A 22,102-nucleotide genomic window follows, 5' to 3' on the forward strand; every position below is an offset into this window, starting at 1 on the left:
TGAAAAAACTACAATCAAAAGAAGCAGGCACGATATGGAGAAAAAATAAATCGCAGACACAGCAAGTTGTACATATACTTTGTTTTTAATATTGAAAAAAAAACCTGAATTAACCCAGAGGTCCTGTATCTAAACTTGTCTAAACACAGTGATCGGCTGGAGTTTGGGGGAAAGTAATTTGTTCAAATCTAGATTAGTCACAGTTCTTATGTTCTTATGTTTACTAAATCTGAATAGACATTGCAGACAAACAAAGCTCTTTTAATAAAGTTGAGGTTGAAATGTGGTGTGAGTAAACGGGAGCTCTAGTGGATTTATATATTGTGTAATAAAGGTAAACAATGTCAAAAACATGTCAAAAAGAAAAATTCAGTCACATATATATATTGTTTTAAAGGCTCAATATTTTATATATTTGTAGTAATTTTGCCTGTAACCGTCATAATAATAACATTCACGCCAAATTGTTTGGATCCCAAGAAGTCAAATTAATATTTGGTAAGAAATAAGAAAAAAAGAGTAATACATTGAGCTGTTGGCTCACACAAATAACTTTAAATCATATATTTTGTTTAATTTCTTTTTAAAAGAAACAATATATAGATTTCATTGTTCACTTTTTTCCCCATCATGTTTTTGTAAATGTTTTAATGATGCTTGTTCGCCTGCTCACCAAATATGCTTTACAGTCCCAAGAAGGGGCTTAAATCCATCATCGTGAACTGAAGCAGGAGGAGTTACTCGTCTGTAACTACACTCAGACTCACACACTCACACACACACACACACAGAGAGAGACCGAGAGATGAGCTGCAGCACTTCTTGGACTGTGTTGGTTTGTTACTGGGCTCTTCAGAAGTGTTTCCATCGGATGGCGGAGAAGATGGCGTGGATGAAGTAGAGCAGCGTGGCCAAGAAGGCGAACACCTGATACACACACACACACAAATGAATTTCTGTTATAATCTGATACATTAATTGCTATAATTTGTATTTATGATTTCATGTCTTGCAAGTAGTTGAAATGAAATCATTGACTTTAAACTATGAATAAATACATTCAACCGATTGTCATATGAGTTTGCACAGTCTATCAGCTCCATACAACTCTCCCTGTGTTATGTTGTCATAGTGGTGTGTAGGTGTTGTGTTGCCAGGCAACATCCCAATATGCTGCAAACAGGAAGTGATTCATTTAATGTCAAGACAGAAAGAGGCAATATTGCACGAGTAAATGTGGGTTGTCATCCTGGTATGGCAACATCTCTGTAAAACTAAAAACTAAACTCGCTCGTCTGGTGCACACGGCCATGAAGGTGATAGGAAAAAGTGACCATCAGACATTGCAGTTCACTTATGAAAAAACTGTTCTTAGGCAGGCCCAGAGGATAGTGACTGACCCATCCCATATTCTTCATTTTGAATATAACCTCCTACCCTCGGGCAGACGATATAGAGTCCCTCTCTGTAAACTCAACCGTTTTAAGAATTCATTTGTTCCAACATCCATCAAATTCCTAAATAATGCTGCTTGAGGCCGATACTTGTGCAATAATCATTATAGTGTATATTTTAGATAGGGCTGTCAAAATTAACGCGTTAACGCAGGATTATTAATTTGTGGAATTAACGCGACGTGCAGTTTATGAACAGGCAAGGCGGCGGGCAACTGCATGGGGCCCTGAGCCGATAGGGGGGGCTCCCGACACTCGGAGCCTAAAATGCATCAGTGAGCAGCTGCATCACCGTCCCCCTTTAACAACAAGGGTTGATTTGCATTGATATCTCGGTCGGAAACCTCCCTAAAGAGGCCCCACGTCACCTCACGTTAACCTGTGTGAAGCTGAAGGAAAATGAAGAGGAGTTATCAATCAGGAAGTTAGAAGAGGAAGAAAAAAAGAGGATGAAGAAAAAAGAAAGAAAGACACACAGTTGTAAGTGGCGCTGCTGGCGCAGATAATGATATAATCATAACATTAACAGTCACTGTCTAACTAACGGGGACACAGACAGTAGCTAGCGTTAGCGTCAGAATGCTAGCTAACGCTAACGCTAGCTAGTAGAAGCAGTGCTTCAAAGGTGCTGATGAGGAATTTCCTGCTGTGGGTTTAGTAAGAAAACTATTTAACTTCTATACTTTATATTTTGTTTATAATGTGAGTTATTTACAGTGCAATGTTTAGTTTTACAGCATTTTATTTTTTCTATTTATTTATATTGTCTTGTCTAATGTGGGTTCTTTACAATGTAATGTTTATTTTTTATTAAGTTTGTATAGGTTTTTACAAGTTATTTACAGTATTTTATTGTTCTTTACATTTATATTTTCACATACTTTATTTATCTCTCCGTTCCTACAACAATATAAAGAGAAAATTAGAATTGGTAATTAATCGTGATTAATCGTGATTTAACTGACATGATCAACACTGTCTAAGTGTCGTGTTATATTCACTGCAACATGAGCATTAATATCTTGTCTAAATCTAGGCAATACGAGGTTTTTTCAGGAGGATTTTTGTTTTTGCGCGAAATCAATGACTTTTCCTCATTAATACAGTAATAATTATGGAGCCCACGAAGTGACATGAGAAACAAAAATGAAAAAAATAATAATAATTGAAATCTCGAGTTTCCAAACAAAATATGAAAAAAAAAATTCAATATTTTTTCATAATTTCCAAAAAATTATTTAAAAAAAAATTAACTGGAAAATTTTTTTTTTGAGATCTCGTTTTTAGTTTTTTGTCACTTCGAGGGCTCCATTGTTCTTGACAAAAAAAAAAAAACAGCTCTCACCACTGCAGCAATGTCGGTCCGATAGGTTTTAAGTGTCCCAACGGTTTTCATTAACAGGGTGATGTAAGCCAGGATCACACCAGCACTGAGGTAGAAGAGCGCTGCCAGGCCGTGGTAAGCAAAGTCCTGCACACAGAAAACACACACGAGACAGAAATGTGACAACATGGCCATGTGAAGCACTATTTCCCTCATTTAAAAAATAAAAAAAATCTGTTGCTCTTACAGCTGCAGCCCAACCAGAGCTGTTCCTGTGGCACCCAGCCATGAACATGATCATCCAGAGGAAAGTCATGACGAAGCAGAAGATTGAAACGAACATCACCCAGCCCAGAGGGTTCCGCGGGTCCACGAGTGTCGATGCCACCAGGATCCACACCAGACCACCAAACACCTGCAGAGAGGAAGGAGAAGGTGAACAAAAACAACTAATCCTCGTATGTGTGAGATGTTTCCCTCATTTTATTTTTGAGGGAAATTTGGGGCTGTGATAAAATGGCATTTATGCAGCAGATATTTTATACCACTATATACTATATTTTATTATTAAGTTATTAGGTTCAGTGGTTGAGCTGCTTGTTAATGCAAATATCGAATCAGCTTAATCACATGACCGCAGCTCAGTGCATTTAATCACAGGTAAAACATCAAATTGTGATTTTACTGACATTATAATCAAAATACTATTTTAGTCTAATTCAGAAAAGAGATGGATTGTTTCAAACATTTTTGTATTGCTTACAGCATAATTTCAAATTTTTCATTAGTTTTAGTTTTTATAAAATTAGTTAGCTTTAATTTGTTTGCTAGTTTTGATTAGTTTTAGTTTTTTGTAATATGTATTTGCCAGGTGCAAGATTCAAAAAGGTCATCATAATGAGTATTTTGTGTCGTAAAAAGATGCCATTTAAACCCGCAGGTGCACCCTTGGTAAATTGCAGCAGCAATAGTACACAACTCCTTATATTATAAAAAAATGCATTGAATTAATTAGTTAATTATTCAGTTTTATAAACACACAATTCAGTTTCAGTACGTTACAGGACAATAACCAAACTCGTTTGAAAGAGCAAAAAGGCAACAGTCACTTAAATATTAACTCATTACAACCAGAAAGACATTTATTTATGAACACATAACATGTCAAACTCTTGAAGCAGGTGGACCACAGCAGTAAAAACATCACAGTTATGAATATTTTAATATTCATATTCATAGCCATATTATGCTTTCAAAGATTTTGTTGAGAATACAGTTATTATATAACTCATTCTCGTATCAGTGAAAAATAAACTGACTTTTGTACAAATCCAAATCAGCAGCAGTAAAACTTTTGTGCCCAGTTTGCTTGTACAAGGAGAGAAAGGAGAGAACACACCCTTCACTGAAGAAATCCTAATAAACTGTAGGTTAAACAGGTGGAGCTGAACCTTTGTTTTATAAGAGGCCTATAGAAACTGAAAATGAGATAATCATCTGCGGCTTTGTGACTGAATAGTGTTATCGTGTGATTGTGACATACAGTGTACTTCCAGTAAAAAAAAAAGTACTTTTTTTTAAATCCGAAAAGGCTCTAAAATGTGCATTTCTATGTTGAACAACCGACGTTAAATAGATGGATTGAAAAGAAAGTTGTAAATGACACCAAAAACTTTTTCTAAGCTGCTGATTGTACGTTGGACATTCCAAACCACACCCGTCTGCTTTAACTGATTTACTCCATTGTTTCTCAATCTTTAATCCTTAATGTGATCCTTTTTTTTTGTTGTTTTTTATTTATTTTTTAATTTGACATATAAAACAATAGTAGATGTAAGAAAAGATGCAGCTAAAACGAGTCAATGATGTAATTTTTGGATGAAAAACCTGATTCAAAAAGTCCCTGTGCAGCTTAGGCTTCCTTCACACACCATTATTTAGACTCGGACAGAAGAGGGGCGTGTCAGGTCACCTGTGATGTTGATTAAACACTATGGATGCAGGCAGTGTTATGTAGCTACGCAAGCATTAAACAAACACTATATTGCACTATTAAGAGTGTTTATTTGCTGTGAACATTTTTCATGCAGAGTTCAAAAACTACAGTTTGACTGTGGCCAGAAAAACTGCGTATTAAAACCGAAAATGAAAACAAACGTGGAAGCAAAGTCCAAATCACTTTCATGTTGACTCCTGTGCATAAACTCTCCTATATAAGTTCTGTTTCCTGTCATACACTCTGAGCTTAGGAGGGGCGGTGTTTCGTTTGCCAGGTTATCAATGCAATCTAAACTCTGTGGAATTCAGAGTGTTTACCCGAGTCACACCAAACTGAGCAAATGAAGGCCACAACATGTAACAATTAACCTGTAACCTGATTCACAGCTTCACAGATGCTTTATCTGTAAAAACGTCAATTATGAAAGAAATGCCAGATTTTAAAGAAAATAATGAATCATCAACAGTTTTTTGAATCCGCAAAATCTACTGATAACATTGTGCCTTTGATGTGATTTGTACAAATTGACGTTTTCTTTATGTTGGTACGATAAACGCGCTTGTTCATTTACGAAGCATGCAAATTGCTAAAAATCCAAAATGGCCGACTTGCTGTTGCGTTGAGGCCACGGCTCCTAACGTCTTGTTTTGTTCGTCCTGGGCTGTGCCATCTTCCCACCAAGCTTTGGGGAAATTTGGTGGAACTTAATTTTGGCAACTTAGGGGGCGCTATAGAGCCCTCAAGCAACACACGGGTCTGGGCACTATGCCGCGTTAGACCTGACCTCCATGCAAAGTTTAAAGAGTTTTTATGCACGTTATCCCACTCAAAGATGAACCGCAAAACCACGGAATAATAATATTAATCTGAAGAAAAAACTAAAGGTTCCTCATAGAATTTGTGTTATTTCGGCCCCTGTTGTTCGTGCTCGGGCCCTAATAATTGCTCATTATGTCGAGCAAATGCCGGAAAAGGATAAATAATGCTGTCAAGATGTGATACAAGTCCTTTGATTACGGGATACTCGCAAAATACGACAACCAGGACATGCTACGTGAATATAAATGTAATCTGGTCTGTTCAAAAGTGAATCGTTTGACTGAGCTTTAGAGTTAATCTCCGAGTGACAGGGTTTAAATACCTCAAATCTGCCCTGAACTTGTTTGTGTTTGGCGTTTTAATTTATTTTCCAGTTAAATGATTGTGTCACACACACACACAAAAAAAAAAACACAGTAAAATTCCACACAGTCAGAATCACTTTTCCTGTATTTACTGCTGCACCCGCAAATCAGAAGAATGTCCCGTAAACAGAGGCTGAATCACCCACTGTCTCACCAGGGACTTTTATTGTCACTTAATACTCGAGCACGTGACTAACTCGTGAAGAAATACAGTTATTTCGCAGCACTTTATTAAATCCGGAGCAGCTTATGGTCATGATTTGTATAAAACATATATCACAAGTGTCAACCTGACTCAAAACCAAACTTCAGTGAGTCAGTGAGGGCGTAGTGAGTTAGCTGATAGACAGAAGGGAGGAAAAGGGAGGTGTGGCACTTACATTTGCACAACGGACTATAAACCATTAAAGGGCAAAAGAAAGGATAAATGAATGAACTTAATGACACAACCTAATAATGTGAATAAAAATAAAAACAAAACTTAACTTAACTAAAACGAATTGGAAATGCATCTGATGTCTCAAAATAACAGCTATTTTCTCAGTGACTTCATTGACCATAATCATTATAGCTAGATATAGATATATAATATCTATATGTGTGTGCACATAAGCACACATATTCAACTGTTTTCAGGCACATTTCTCCCTGAAAAAAAGTAAAATGTGTTATTTTCAGCATTTTTCCCAAAAATTCAGGGTTAAGTATCAGATTAAATCACTTCTTCTTTGAGATCCTTTTTTTTTTTGCAGAGCATTTTCAATGTGTGGCTGCTGTGTTGGCTCTATTTATTTTCCTGGTCCTGGCTTTGGTGCTTATTTCCAATTCGGTGTTAATTTTGCTGTTCTATATTGCTGCTATAAGATTAGCTTTTATTTAAATATTACTTAGTGCCTTTGAGTAGTATTTTCCTTTGTTTTGTGGTTACATTTGAATATTTATAACTCTCTGTTAATATTACTTGGCGTCCTGTTAATTTGTCCCCTTCTGTTGGACAGGTGCTTTGGGTCTAGATGTTGGTCCACTTTCCTCGTTTTTGGTTGGCGTGCAGTGTGACAGGTGGTTTAGTATGTGGACCCTTCACTCTTGTATTCCCCTGCTGTCGTGCACTCATTTGATATTGTGCATTCTACACTGACTCCCTGTGTCTTTTTTAGACTTGCTTACATGCACGATTGTTGTTCTGCCTGGTGGTATCAAACAAACCTGTTCCATTCTAGAGTCCCAATTAATACATTTCCTGGGGTGAAATTCCCGCCGTGGCGCTGTCACTGAATTATATACTCGCCACCTGTCACAATGGGTGCATTGAGTACAGCTGGACACTGAAGGGTAACTGTATCCCATGGACATGAGTAAATCCTCTCCTAAATGAGTCAATTGGTCTAAATTATCCAGAAAATCCTAAATGATCTCCTTTTTGTTTCATCTGAACCATTTTACACATTTTAGTGCAAAAAAAAATCAAACTCAAATGACTAAAAATATACTTGTTTCCTTTTAGCCTCTTTTGTCTTTGATGTCAATGCAGCGCTGAAAGGATTCACTGCACAGATGAAGCAGACACACACGTCCTCATATCCATAACCTGACCTGCATTGTAAATAAATAAAAAAATAAGCTGAAGTAATCAACCACAAGTGATCGACCTGAGTAGCTGTGTGTTTCCAGCGATAACGGGGGCACTTTCTTTTGTCGTCTTTCTCAAAGAAGAGACTTGGCCCCAGGTTAGCAGCACACATACACAAAAAAAGTGAAATGTGAGATGTAAAAAGATGCACGGGCTCCTCCCATTTAAGAAACGTCTTATCCGTCAACTCCCATTTCACACCATCATTTTGTAAATCACTTTCAAACCCGTCCTTAACTAAATATTCTGCATTTAGAGGTTTGCAAAAAATACAACTGGTATTTTGTGGGTGGAATGAATTGTGTTTAATCTGTCACCGTTTATATGAAGCCATAATGACACATTTAAATTGATCTGTTAACTATAATAGTCTTAAAGCTCTACCGACCTCTTAATCCATTACTATACTTGTTTCTTAAATGCATCAATTTGTAAGAACAGATGATTCATTTTATTCTTGATATAAAAGAACATCCATCCATTAACTACCGCTTTATCCTCCACCGGTGGGTCATGGGGGGGTGCTGTGCCGATCTCAGCTGACATACAGCGATAGGCGGGGTACACGCTGGACAGTTTGCCAGTCCATCACAGGGCCACATAATATGTGTATACATAATAGTATTATATAGACAAACAACCATTCACCCTCACAATCAAATGTGTTTCCTACGGCCAATTTACCTAATCCCAATATTGCATGTTTTTGGACAGTTGGACCACCACTCAAGTCATAGCTGCCCAAAATTAACAGCATTGGTAATTATCAAAATAATTTTTTATGTTTCTGTAATGGTTAATACACCAGTATGTTGAAGTTCTTAATTATATTTTCTAATGCTAAAAGATAATTATTATTGTCATCAAATTTACTGTTTTAAAACCAGAAAAAAAATAGTAAAGCGCATGATTATTTCTTAAATAAGATGTCAAATTATACACTCTTAGAAATAAAAGTTCTAAGTAGAACCATATAAGGTTCTTCGGTTTGTCCTCATAGGAGAACCCTTTTTTGGCTCTAGGTAGAACCTTTTTATAACCTTTTGGAGGGTTCCACCAAGAACCCTTTTAAAACCCTTTATTCAGGAAAGGGGTTTTTCAAGGGTTCTCTGGATCAAAATGGTTCTTACTGGAACCATTAGTGTTACCAAGAACTCTTGAAAAACCCTTTCTTCGGGGAAGGTTTTTAGAGAAGCAAATGGTTCCGGGTGATGGACCTTTTTGGAACCCTTATTTCGTTATTTCTTGCATTATTTACTTGTATTCCTTAACAGAAAAAAGATATTTTAGTTGTTGAAGCACAGTGAGCCGAGTCAAATATTGGTATAAAAAGATGAATTCAGTTTGTTATTTGCCAAATAAATAATAATATTTTTTTAAATATTTATGTTTTCAAATTTTTATGGCAATATATATCGTTTTGTACATACATATTATATATAATATGTATATAGTATTAAGTGATCGCTGTATTCTATATACAGCATCAATATCTGTCTCCTGAATAATTATGAGCATCCCTTCCTGAAGGACTCTGACTGTCCACTCACCAGTTCAGGCAGGTAAAATATATCCGGAACTGTGGTGCAGATGCCCACGCCGCTGGGCAGACTCCCCATCGATTGAGTGGTGGTTGCAGCCATGTCTGTCTGTTCCTTCACCCGGAGTGAACGAGCGTCTGTCTGCTGTGAACTAACGGAGCAGCAGCAGGTGTCACCGATCCTTATAGGAAGGCCAAGTTAGTGCACAAACCTGTTCTGCCACAGTGTGGTAAGAGACACCTTTATACCTTTGCACAAACCAGACACACCCTTGAGGCCACATACTGTTTAACGTGAGTATGTGACCTGTGAAAGAATTTTCAAGCAGCCGCAGGAGGAATTTTGTGCCCACGGGCTACAGTAAAACCTGTGCGTCTCAGTTTCTTTGTTGTGGCTGTTGAGAAAAGGAACGGCTCGCTGAGTTTGGGCTTAAACTCAACTTTATGGCCCTCACTTTGTGTGAGCAGAGGCACACGCACCTGCAACAGAAGGCTCTTTCAAAGTGAAGGTTTGCTGAATCTGCAGCTGTGGAGAAACTGCCTCTTCATTGTGCAGCAGGGCTGAACCATTTTGAATAAACGATTCGCGATTTCAGAGGGAATGTTCATGTTTACATCGTTATTCTCATTTTCATTCGAAAAAAACATATTTAAAAGGACGACTGTGATGTTCGTGCACATATGTGAGAAACAAAGACGTTCACGTCAGTCTGTAGACTACGATGTGTATAGATCAAGACAATAATTCAGCTCAAATTAAAAAGTAAAAAAGCAAAAAGTTCTATTCTTGGCTCCACAGTGCAGCACAGAGTCCTACACAAACTTCCAGCCTCAGAGGATTTATCTGTCCAGTGGATACATGTTATATATGACAGCAATGTGCCTGCTAGAGCCTGTAAATTATCACTTTTCCAAATGCCAATTGCTGTTAGCTCCCAGTAGCCTCTGTGGCTGAAGTTTCGTTTTACTTTTCTTTTTTTTCTTTTTTTGGTGGAGGGTACTACTAAACAGAGCGTTCTGAACAGGGCTGTTTTGTCAGGGTGATTGAACTGCTGTGGTGCTTCATCCTTATGGTATTTTGACCAAAGCATGTCACAGACATGTCCATTAGGACAGCCATTCTCAACCTTGGGGTCCCGACATTGGAGTCGCGAGATGATTTCTGGGGGTATCCGATTAGACTTTTCACCACCTGACCGCACTTTACAGACTGCTTTCCCGGCATGCGCACTAGGGATGGGGCCGATCCGATCCAGTATCGGTATCGGGTTCCGATACAGACGTAATTGACGGATCGGAAATCTGTACAGTTGGATCGGAAATTTCCGATCCGTCTGTGTGTGTGTGTCTGCTGAAATGTCTCCACAAGTGATTCCCTGAATGCTCTGTTAGCTGGCTGCAAAAAGTGGAATGGGTTTCCTGAACTGAGGCGTGTCTCGATGAGACGCGGAGTAATGATGCACGACTCCGTTCAGGAAATCCATTCCACAGTTAACAGCCAGATAGCAGGCGAGCATGATAGACCAGGAGTTGACCAGGTAGTTAAGCTCCGCAAACCTGCAGCCGAGCCGACGTAATCCCAGCCGTCACCGTTTTAAACGCCTGCTCGCTGAGGAGAACAGTACTGACAGCGGCATAAAAACAATGAAAATCACACTCCTCCAAGCCAGGGTTCACGTCAGCCGGTATATATGCCGTTTATGGCTGTTGTCACGTGAATTTAGCTGGCGAAAAAAAATATCCCCAGCCAAAATGTCCGGTGAAATCAATGATTAACACGGAGATGCTATTTATTTATTTAAAACGGCGGCATCGCGTTGTGTTTGGAGATTGAACATTCACGGCTTGTCTGTGACTCCGTTTATGTGTGTGTGTCTGTGACTGCGTTTGTGTGTGTGTGTGTGGGGGGGGGGGTATGTGTGGAGTGTCGCCAGGGGTCTGTAAAGTCGCTGTAAACGTTGTAAAAATGGTACATATCACACTTGGCTGTATAAAGGAGTTTATTAAAGCCTTATAATCAAAATGATGACAAAAACAATGATAATAATATTAAAGCAAACAGAGCATCCATATCGGAATAGTATCGGAGTATCGGCAGTTATCTAAAATCAGATATCGGGATCGGATCGGAAGAGGGGCACAACACAAGCGCTACTCAAATGAAGACGGCATCTCACCCAGTCAAGAGCCTTCACTCTGGTGGACACCTAACGAGCGCAGGTTCAAAAACCTGAGCCGTCTGGAGACACATCCGTGCCAGAGGAGAGTTTTTCCCTTTTTTTTTGCCCCTCATTTTTAGTAGCGCTGCTTTGATGTTCAATATTGGACAGTACAGCCATGTTTTTGAGCTTAAAATGAATTAGTACAGTGTAGAATAGTTTCCATCCCCGCAAAAAAATATAAAAAAAAATAGACAAAATTTGACACGTGGACCTCATCAATCAACTCTCAAAATGCCGTGTATTTCCCATCCCTAGTTATCATTTTATTTCATTAAAAAGAAAAATAAAGTTTGCGTTATTTGTTTACATTTTAACCGGCTCAACTACCAGCAATGCGATGGGACGTAGCGACAATTGTCGGTCTATTACTCGCGTGAAAAGTTACCCTCTCGATGCTGCTGTATGTTTTTCAAAAAATCCAAAAATGTTTCTAAATAAATACTAATAGCTGAAGTGTGATCGTAAGTGCTTGTCTGATTTGTAAATGCGACGTAGCCAACTGTGTATTGATCGGGCGTTGTTTCAGCACCGCGGACAGTGCTTTATCCATCATACCCATCATGCGTTCACACCAATGTGTGTGTGTGGTGGGGCGGACAGCCGTGCATGTTAAATTGGGGGTTTTAAAAAAGGTTGAGAACCACTGCATTAGGACACCAGGGAACTAGGTTATCTTGGAGAAATAGGGTATAATATGACTCCTTTAAGCCCTGCTCACCAAGCAGAAAAAAACATTTTGCCAACAGAAGAAGTCACCAAGGATAGTCATCCAAGCCTTTGACCTCAGACGTGTCTGAGGGAGCTACAGTAGCATTGTGTTCTACTTCTTTGGTAGGAATGCGTCCTCTTCCCTGCGTCCAGACTTGTACCGCCCTCCAATGGTGAAGTGGGATACTACTTCCTGACGCGGTAGTACAGCAGGGTGTGGATAAACGACGTGCACTTTGCCTGAAGTATACCAGAGCCTTTAGGACATGATTCGGGATTCTTTTCATATATTTGCAATCCATTTCTTCCATCGTGAATAGCAGGATAGGAATGTGTCATTAACTACTAAAAGACAACGTAAACATTTTCAAACCAAAGTTTTAATCGCTAACTTTACAATATAAAGCACAAACTTGCCCCTGGCTGGCGTAACATTTTAGCACGAGTTGTAAGTGCACGTCGTCAGTTGTCCTTACTTTTATTTCCTTCACTGAGGAGGTGATGCTGTTTATACATTATGGAGGAATTGGGCTAAAGCAGACACTGCTCTGGACCACGATAAAAAAAAAACACACAAATACTCAATCTTTTATGTTTCCATGCAGAAAGACAAACTTCTGAAATTTATTGCAAAACCACTGTATGACTTTTCACCACCAGATAACAGGATAATACATCATATAAAATGAAGGTACACTCGTGTGACTGGACAGAGTCCAGTAGCCTTATATGTACAAGTATCATAGAAAACGTGTTGTTGCAATGTTTGTTATTTTTTAAAGAATAAAGAGCCAAACACCTTTTAACAGACTAACAATAAGCAATTCATATGTTAAACAGGTATATATGACAGACATACATCATTCTTTTATGACATCATTTTTGAAATGGCATATAAAAGTAATGATCACATCTGTTTTCAATTTAACGTATAGGACATTGATTTTGGTGGCAACGTGTCGAGCATCTTCCAAACATACATCCATATTTTACATAAACACCAAGCCCTTAAAAAAAACTGAAAATAACAATAATTTAAAAAAAGTCATGATCAAAGGGGGGAATTCTTTATATTCATACTTTTGCCATTGAGTCAGCGTAAACATGGAGGACACATGCGGGAAGTAAAGAGCCTTCAGATATTTCTGATATTCAATGTGGTGTCTGTAAAAATGTGTTTAGACGCAGTATTAACGGAATGTCCCTTTCATAATCATGACGATATTATCTTTTGTTCATGTTTATATAAAACTGTAAAAAGCTTTGGGGTCATTGACTATTTAACTTCATTTTATGTTTGTCATTGTTAGTGATAATTCAAACGCATATACATTTATATGATTAAGATGAGATTGGTTTAACCAGACCAAGGACCATGTGACATTGATATCAGCAACCTGCTCAAATTCCATTATACCACACTAGTTACAAAAAAAAAAGAACAACATGTTCTTTATCATTGAGCTGACATCAAAATAAAAAGTGTTTGGTCCAGTGACTCCTTAGCTGGTTACTCGGTTCCTTCTCGGTCAGGTTGTTTTAGGATCTCTTCCATCGTATGGCAGAGAAAATGGCGTGGAGGAAGTAGAGAAGTGTGGCCACGTAAGACATCACCTGAGAACACACGAACACAACAAGGACGATTGTCACCTTGAGGTTTATAGGTCAAAAGAGTTGTCCTGAATTATGATTTTACCAACACTATGTTGACATTTTACAGAACGGAAATGATTCAGAAGCAGCACCTGCAGCCAGGCTGCTATTTGACAATACCAGCTGTCAATCACACCAGTGTCCACTCATGTGTTGTGCTTTATCATTGATTCTCCTCTAAATTGGAATATAATTTACTAAATTTACATCAAGTGCTGTTGCAGAAGACGTGAAACTAGAGAGTGAGGCAGTTCATTCCTCAGGTAAATGTTTGCTGGCTTAAGTGAAATCAATTCAATATTATTTCACCTTTTATTTTTTTTGCAAAATGTAATTTAATTGTTTGGGGGTTTTTTTTTCTATCTTTAATTTCTATCGAATTAAAAAATAAATTCACTTTTTTATATAATACTATTTTACACACCTGAACTTTACCTTAGCTATAAAGAGTAAAAACGTGCGTGCGTGCGTGCGTGCGTGCGTGCGTGCGTGCGTGCGTGCGTGCGTGCGTGCGTGCGTGCGTGCGTGCGTGCGTGTGTGTGCATCATACCACTGCAGCGATATCCAGCCGATAGATTTTGAGATTTGCAGCCGTAGGTGATAATGTTGTTAACATCGCGATATCAAGGGTGACCCTCGCCAAAGCCACTGAAGCGCCGAGGTAGAAGACCGCAGCCACAAAATGATAACCTGTATCCTGCAGAGGGAGAGGGAGGGGGAGGGGCTTATTACCAGGTTATTCGCTTTAATAAAAAGAGACCAGTGTCTTCCTAGAAGAGTGTAGAAGTCAATTTGGTTCAGAACGTCAACTGCATTGATGAAATACAATATGTGCATTGAGGTGTCTATATTGTGACAGTGTGTTCCTATAGCTGTTGTTAACCATTAGTTATATTAGCCAGTCTGTAGTTGGTGGGTGTGTCTAACCAGGGCGGGCCAGATGCTGCTCTGATTTGCTCCACAGATGAAGATGAAGAACCAGAGCGTTGTCAGGACGAAGCAGAAGACGGACACAAACATCACCCAGCCCTGAGGATTGTCCGGAAAGACGCGAGTCGATGCCACCAGGATCCACACCAAGCCTCCAAACACCTGCGCGGGGGGGAACGGTGCGTTTGTTAGTTAGAGTCTGTTTTTATTATACACTCATATACATCTAGTTTCTATGGCCATATCTACAGTTTAAGGCAGAGAATCCCTGATTGCAGGGTCAGTGGTGACTGGAGGATCAGCAGTGCATTGAAGTTCCATCAGGTCATTTTCACGAAAACAAATTGTGAGACGCTCTACTTCAGTTGCCGTGAAGTAGAGCGTCTGATGATACTTCCTACATCTCTTCAATGATTCAATCAGTTGTTGTGTTCTGTATTTGGTAAATGGTCTGTTTGTATAGCTCTTTTCTAGTCTTGACGGCCACTCAAAGCTGCTTTGCACTACAGTTTTGCCATTCACATCCATTCAACATGTCTTGCCCAAGGGCATGTAGACTAGTGAGCCAAGAAGCAAACCCACAACCTTCAAGTTGGAAGCTGACTCACCCTTACCACTGAGTTGCCCCGTTATCTGTCAAATATAAATCAGATATTTAAGCAGCATAATTTGGAGCTTCAAAAAGACTGCAGTCTGTTAATCGGTTTGACAGAGAATCGTCACTTCTGGGCATCAATGGGAATAGAATGGGGAAAAAACGAATATAACATGCAAACAAAGCTCGTCTTCTTGTGATAAACAGCCACATGCCAAGAAGAAAGAACACACCGGGCTGGATGCTCTCCATTGTTTCTCCTTTGTTTGCGCCGTGTCACATTCTTTTTATTTTTCATTGACTGTACTGGTGGTCTGCACTGTCTATGATGTCATGTATTTAGGTCTACACACCCAAATGTGGAAACACAAGCCAGATCAGGGTTTAACTTTTCAGCTCGTACTGTAGCTAACTGAACTGTATTGGTTCTGTGCTTGGTGGAAACATAGCTTTCAGTGCCACTATTTTGATCCACATAAGCCATGTTTGGTTAGGTTTTGTTCGATATATACGGTAGGGTTTTTGCGTTTACCAAAATAACAGCCCCGACCGTTCCATTTTTGGCACCCTTACCATGGGGTACCAGAGTAAAATGGTATGTTAACCACTACCGAAGTCAGCGGATTGGGCGATAGATAAACATCACGCCCTTGCGATCAGTGTAAATATCCCATGGAAGTCTAGGCAATGTGTCTGCCTGCAGTCTGTTCTCATACAAAGCTTTACGTCTCATTGAAACAGCCACAAATCAGGCAGGATTTGTGTCACGTTCAATTTCAAATTTTGTTGTCGTCGCACTGGAATAACCTCGCGCTGTTTTCAGGCACAGCTCTCACCCCGCCTACCAAGTAAACGTTGTTCTCAGGTGAAATGCAAGCCATACCGTACTGTACTGTACTGTACTGTACTGAACCCTACCATGATGAAAACACAGCAATACAAATAATCCCATGACTGCCACAGGCAACAGAAATGTGAATACTGCTTCTGGTGCAGCTCTTTCCTTATACTTTGGAAATTGTCGGCGTGCCCCTTTAAATGCAGGACAGGGTCAAATGACAAGTGCACACACACACACACAATGCTGTCACTCAAGTGTAGTTTCAGTCTTCCTCCTCCTTTGGCAAACAATGTGCTTCAAAGAGTCTTAGGCATTTTAATAGAACATTGTTCACTGATAAGAATGTGAAATCCTTTAACCATAAACACCGTGTAATAAGGTTTCCTTTTAACGTCCTCTTTACATTGTTATTATGCAAGACAACTTTCTCTTTGTGTCACGATCGGCCTTTATATGGCAAAAGACACTGGCGTAAACACTACAAGACTTTTCCAGCTGAATTCCGTTTCGTCGTCTGTGTCAATGGCGACACATGTGCTTTTCTCTGCTATGACATGTTAGTGTTTGCTGTCAAACAGGCCTTTTGTGCATTGATTCATGGTGTTTTGTATCGACCAATCAGCTCTCAAGTATCAGGTGTGCAGGAGCAGCTTTAACAAACACTCGCAGAGCCTTATTCAGACTGAAAGCAGAGGAATTTTCCTTTGTTGACAACATCACATGAATCCCTCTGCTTCTCACATCAGAGAGCAAAAGCATAAATACCCTGACTCTACTGAATAATAATTATTATAGGAAATGTTGTCAGAACTGATCTCAGTGAAGGAGTTTAAGTCCATTTTGAAGGATTGAGAGGATAAATCCCTTGACTGATGCGACTGCTGTCACACGTGTTTCCGACAAGTGTCGGCAAATTCATTTTAGAAAGTGCATGTGTACCATAATTGTTTTTCCCTTGATCCCGTATCCCATAATGAGTGTGATAATTGTGTGCGTCTGTTTGTAACGTTCACTCTGACCACATGCCAAAGAATGTGCCACGCCCTGCATTAACCCTCAGAACACAGAGGGTGTTTTATACACAGGGTATAAGAATGTGTAATGAAGAGTGTCTTATATATTTTTTTTCAGCACAACCTAGGCAACCCTAATGAAATGTTTTTTGTTGTTTTTTTCATTTTCACCTACTATATTAACACACCTGAGCAAAAAGTCCTCAAAATGTTTAAAGTCAGATTGAATTTTGGGAAATTTGGGAATACGTGTATTATTGTGACTTCTGCACAATTATTGCTACTTTGCATCACGACTAAAAATACGTTCTAAAACAAATCGTAACTTTGACTCAACAAATCTAAATGCATTTTTAAAGCCCGAGTATGTGACCTGTAAACACACACATTCTGTCCTTATAAGGAGTCGTGTATTACACCCAAGAATGCACCTGGGGCACAGATCTGTTGCGCATGAGCACTAAGGCTTAAAGGGGAAATAAGTAGTTTATAGTGCCATCTAGAGGAGAGGCTGAAATTTACAACAAAGACCTGCTGCTCTGCTCACCCCCTCCCTTCCCTGAGCGCTACGGTATCCGCAGCTGGTCAAATGTCGTCCTCGTCGTCTTTCTCCATGTCAGCAGGTGAGGTGAGGGAGAGGGCGGAGCTACCGCGGCCGTAGCAGACAAAGTGGAGAGAGAGGAGGCGGGACTTCCGCTACAAGTAAAGAGACGCTTGATTTGTTCTCTCGCGTTTGTCCTTACAGGCTCCCGTAGAAACATGGCGTCTCTCTGCTAACAGTGGCTATGCAACCGCGGCCCGCGACCATGTTATTTTACATGACTTTTTGAAACACTACGAAAATGAAACAAAAACTATTATACAGCGACTAGACAATGCAGGAGCACATAATATGTATAAAAAAGTGGATTTTGGGTTATATAAACCCATAAATACTACATATTGTACCTTTAAATAATACACCTGCAGTTATTTTTAACCTCAAAATCAACCTGATTCATCAAAAAACCTTTGATTTGACAAATGCGATATAAAACAAATTGCAACTTTGACTCAACAAATCTAAATGTATTTTTAAAGCCCGAGTATGTGACCTGTAAACACACACATTCTGTCCTTATAAGGAGTCGTGTATTACTTCCAAGAGTGCACCTGAGGCACAGATCTGTGGCGCATGAGCACTAAGGCTTAAATAATACACCTGCAGTTATTTTGAACACAGGTGTGTTGCGAAGTGTGTTTTTGAAAAAAAAACACACTTCAGGCCATTTAAGCAGCATATATCCAGTTTGTTGTGTATTTGTCTGTCTTTCATCACTTATAAGTAAAAAACACTGACATCTGTTATTCATTCGAAACCTTCGTCAAACAGCTGTTTGAACACATGGGTGTTAGGAAGTAAAAACCTGAGGCAACTGTTAATTTCAGTAGCAACACATGTGCTTTAGTTTCTTCAAATATTATTCTTAGCTGTCACGTGTCGAGGGTTCAGCAAACATATTCATGAGCTTATCTCGACTGATCCATATCAGGCTGACACAGTCTACATTCATATCATAGCAACATTATTCCCTGTATGTAGATATCAATTCCAGCTAAAAGGCAACTGGAGTGAAGCCAATTCCATTTTTATCTAAAATCCAACTTTAAAGTATGAAATACTTTGTGGTTGAAATGTTTGCAGCTTGTTCCCAGCTACATTTCAACCACAAACAAATGGTTTCTTTTACTGATTTTGAAACCTCAAGGGATATATTTGACTTAAGACAGGTTTACCAACTTTTTTGTTTGTTTGTTTTTAAAGTCACTGTCAAAGTTTCTTTATTCGTCTCCCATGGGAGGAGTTTGTTGTGGACATGCTGACATAAGACATAAGACAGCAGGAGAAAAACTAAACAGAAGAATAACCGGAGATTGTCTCACTTTGAAAACTGTTAACTCTCCTGCACCAAAGTCCATAGAGAAAATTACAGATTTTGGCCGTTGGCAACATGGAAGTTGCAGGCCTAATTCTGCAAGTTTATCAAGCAAATTGTTTGAACAAAGGATTATAAATCACATTTTAAATAACTTATGGATAAACAACCTTTGGTAGAGTTACCATCATCCAGTTCTGGAGCTTTTCTTTAAGACCAACAAAGCCTGATTGTTTTACAGTCAAGGGTTCAATTTTCACTGGATTATTCCTTTATTGTGCAGCCTAGTGTGAGAAGCCTATAGCTTGTGCGTAAAATCACGGCCAACTCAAATAAGCACTCCATTTTGGCTCGTTGTAGAACAGCTTCCAGTTCTACTTTGAGAATCCACGCGTGTCTGAGTCACGTCTATTTCATCTTTGTTTGTCGTAAAACCACAACAATACGTCAAAAACGTGTGGTTTCAATGTTTGGTATCATTTTATTTGTTGAACTGATGGGTTTGAAATAGTAAACACACATTTCTATTATCTTCTTGTTGTCCACCAGTAATTTCCATTAGAGAAAAATTACACTGAACAATTGGCGATTAAAAAAAAAAAAAAAAACCTGCCACGCCTGCCCCCGGCTTATCCTCTCTGCCCTTTATGTTTATTATTCTCTTTATATATTTGTGATGGTTTAGATTTACAGTGCAAACTCCAAACACTGTCATTTCCACTTCCATGCCTGAGCCTGAAGATGATTTTATTTCAAAAGTGCACTTGCCAGCAGGAAGAAAAAAGACCCGAGCCAGCAGGTCCGTGCCTGGTTTAGATTTACGCTTCCCTTTGCAACTAAAGCTGTTTTTCCACCTGTGTCACTCAGATTTAATCTTCACAGTTGCTTGTATGGAAACGTAAATAGTCTGCTATCGTTTCTGAGTGGTTTGTTTAAGCAAGAGTGTTTGCTGTTGTTCTTAGAGTTTAGATTATCTTTTATTGTAGTTTAAGGATCACATACGTCTCAAGGGTGCTATCACTAGATGTCTGTAAATTGCAGCAAAACAAAAATACTGTCTCTGTTTATATAGTCGGTAATAAATATGTATCACATGACATGACATTTTCAAGGACATATTAGAAGCCCTACTGTGACATATTTTTAGAAGTGATTTTTTCTTATTTTACCAATAAGAGGAAAGTCACATACAGAATAAGAACTAACATTTTAAAGATCTCATTGCCAAACTTTGGCTCAGGTAGCTGTTTTCCGGTTGCTATGGAAACATATGCTTTCCCTTAGTATAAGAAGGGTTGCTGAAAACATATAGTTTTGGGAGCTGTGGTTGATCCTTCTGCTCCACGGCTCCCTTAAGAAACACTGGCAGATCCTTATCTCAACTAAGAATTATACCTTAGTCAGGTAATGAGGAGATGGCACGAGGCATATTAAAAAAAAAGACAGCAACAGTATAGTGTCAAATATAAGGAGAACAATTAAACAAACAAATAAGGAACTCACAAACTCCGGGATGAAGAACAGGTCAGGAATGGAAGTGAAGATCCTGCCACCTGTGGGTAGAACATCACCGGAGGTGGTGGAAGCCATAGTCCGAAATATTGCGTGTGCACGAATGTGTGATGTCCTCCAGAATGAGATGCATAACCTGTTTTGATGTGCTTTTTAAAGGCTGTCTTCCTCTTTCTCTCCCCCCTCTTCCCTTTGCTGCACCTCCCTCCCTCTGCTGCACCTACTCATCCATCCCTCTGGTTGAAAGTACCAGTTTGACGAGTGGTTTTGTCTTTGTTTGTGCAGCAAGATGAGGTCTCTGTTCTCGCTGTGTTTGTGTGTGCGTGCGTGTGCGCATGCCCTCATATGTTTACAGTGTTTGTGTGCGGGTCTATACATGGCAACAACCTGGTTTACATGCACACAAAAAAAAGTGATTGTGAGGCATTGAAATGGTGTTTGAGATGATGGCAATACTGCGGCGTAGGAAATGCCCTGAAAAATACACTGGCCTTTGTTTCCACGCAGCAGGGAAGTTGTTGCTCAGGTTGGCATGTTTGCTTTATAGTGAAGACTGTGGTGTTTGCACATTGTGTTCTGATGCACGTCTGCGTCGACGTTTGACCAGTTGGTTGTTCAGAGTCTTCTGCAACCATTTGTTGAAACAATTTCTGTTACTGTTCTTTTTTCTATCATCTGGAGCCAGTTTGACCTCTGGCATCAACAAGGTATTTTTGCCCAGAGAACTGCCAGTGAATATTTTCTTTCTTTTTTGCTCACCTTTCTCTCTAAACCCTGAAGATACAACAACCCTACCACAGTTGACATAGTTGCACATCTATGCAGCTGTTTAGATTTGCATGTATGATGTTTTGTATTTGTATGATGTATTTGAACAGGGGTATGTAAATATGTGGCTGGCGAGTGAAGGTCAAGTTTATTTGTGAGAACAACAGCAAATGCATCTCAGCAGTGCTTTTATCACCTCTGCATTCAAAGTGAATGAGACGTTTGCCAGTTGTTGTGTATGAGTCCACCATAAACAATGGTGATGCACGCAAAGTAACTAAGTAACTTTTACTTAAAGGTGCCATATGTAAGAATGTGGCCAAAAACGGTTACTACATTCAAATTCGAAATACTGAGGTCTTTTAGGTTAAGTTTTCTGACGTAACTGGCAACCCGCGGTTGCTCTGCAGCTGAGACTCTACTGACTGCAATGATTGGTAGATGGCGGTAGGTGGCACCACATGACGCCAAAACTTTTTCAAAACATAAACATGATTTGCAGTCTGCAAAATATTTTTTTTAATCCAAATATTTTGTCTGTATTGTTGTTGTTGGTGAGTTCAGTTTGTTATATGAACATTATTCCTGAGTCTCTGTGACATATTAGGAGGATTTTATGGCCAGTTGCTTTAGATTTATTACATAATGCACCTTTAAAGTACATTTCAAATGAACTACTTTTTGGTACTTATACTTGAGTACAAAATCTTAGTACTTTTTCCACCTCTGACACTACGACTGTACAGTCTTCCAAAAGGACATCCTTCAAAGGACATGCCATAACTTCTAGAGTGAGACAGCATGACGGATGAG

At 39.2% G+C, this 22,102-nt stretch overlaps 1 protein-coding gene across 1 annotated transcript; it reads right to left on the reverse strand.

The window, feature by feature from the left end:
- Positions 1 to 688: 688 nt before the first annotated feature.
- On the reverse strand, positions 689 to 20,599 carry LOC310933940 (myelin and lymphocyte protein-like; the record flags this gene model as incomplete). Its single annotated transcript, XM_083897510.1, has 5 exons — positions 689 to 927; positions 2,800 to 2,925; positions 3,026 to 3,193; positions 14,642 to 14,806; positions 20,513 to 20,599. The coding sequence occupies 5 exons, from the start codon at positions 20,597 to 20,599 to the stop codon at positions 853 to 855; spliced, it is 621 nt and encodes a 206-aa protein (XP_083753636.1). The 3' UTR covers positions 689 to 852.
- Between the last annotated feature and the right edge of the window lie 1,503 nt (positions 20,600 to 22,102).

This window comes from Microchirus variegatus (assembly GCF_963457635.1).
Source record: "Microchirus variegatus genome assembly, chromosome: 11".
NCBI classification, from domain to species: domain Eukaryota; kingdom Metazoa; phylum Chordata; class Actinopteri; order Pleuronectiformes; family Soleidae; genus Microchirus; species Microchirus variegatus.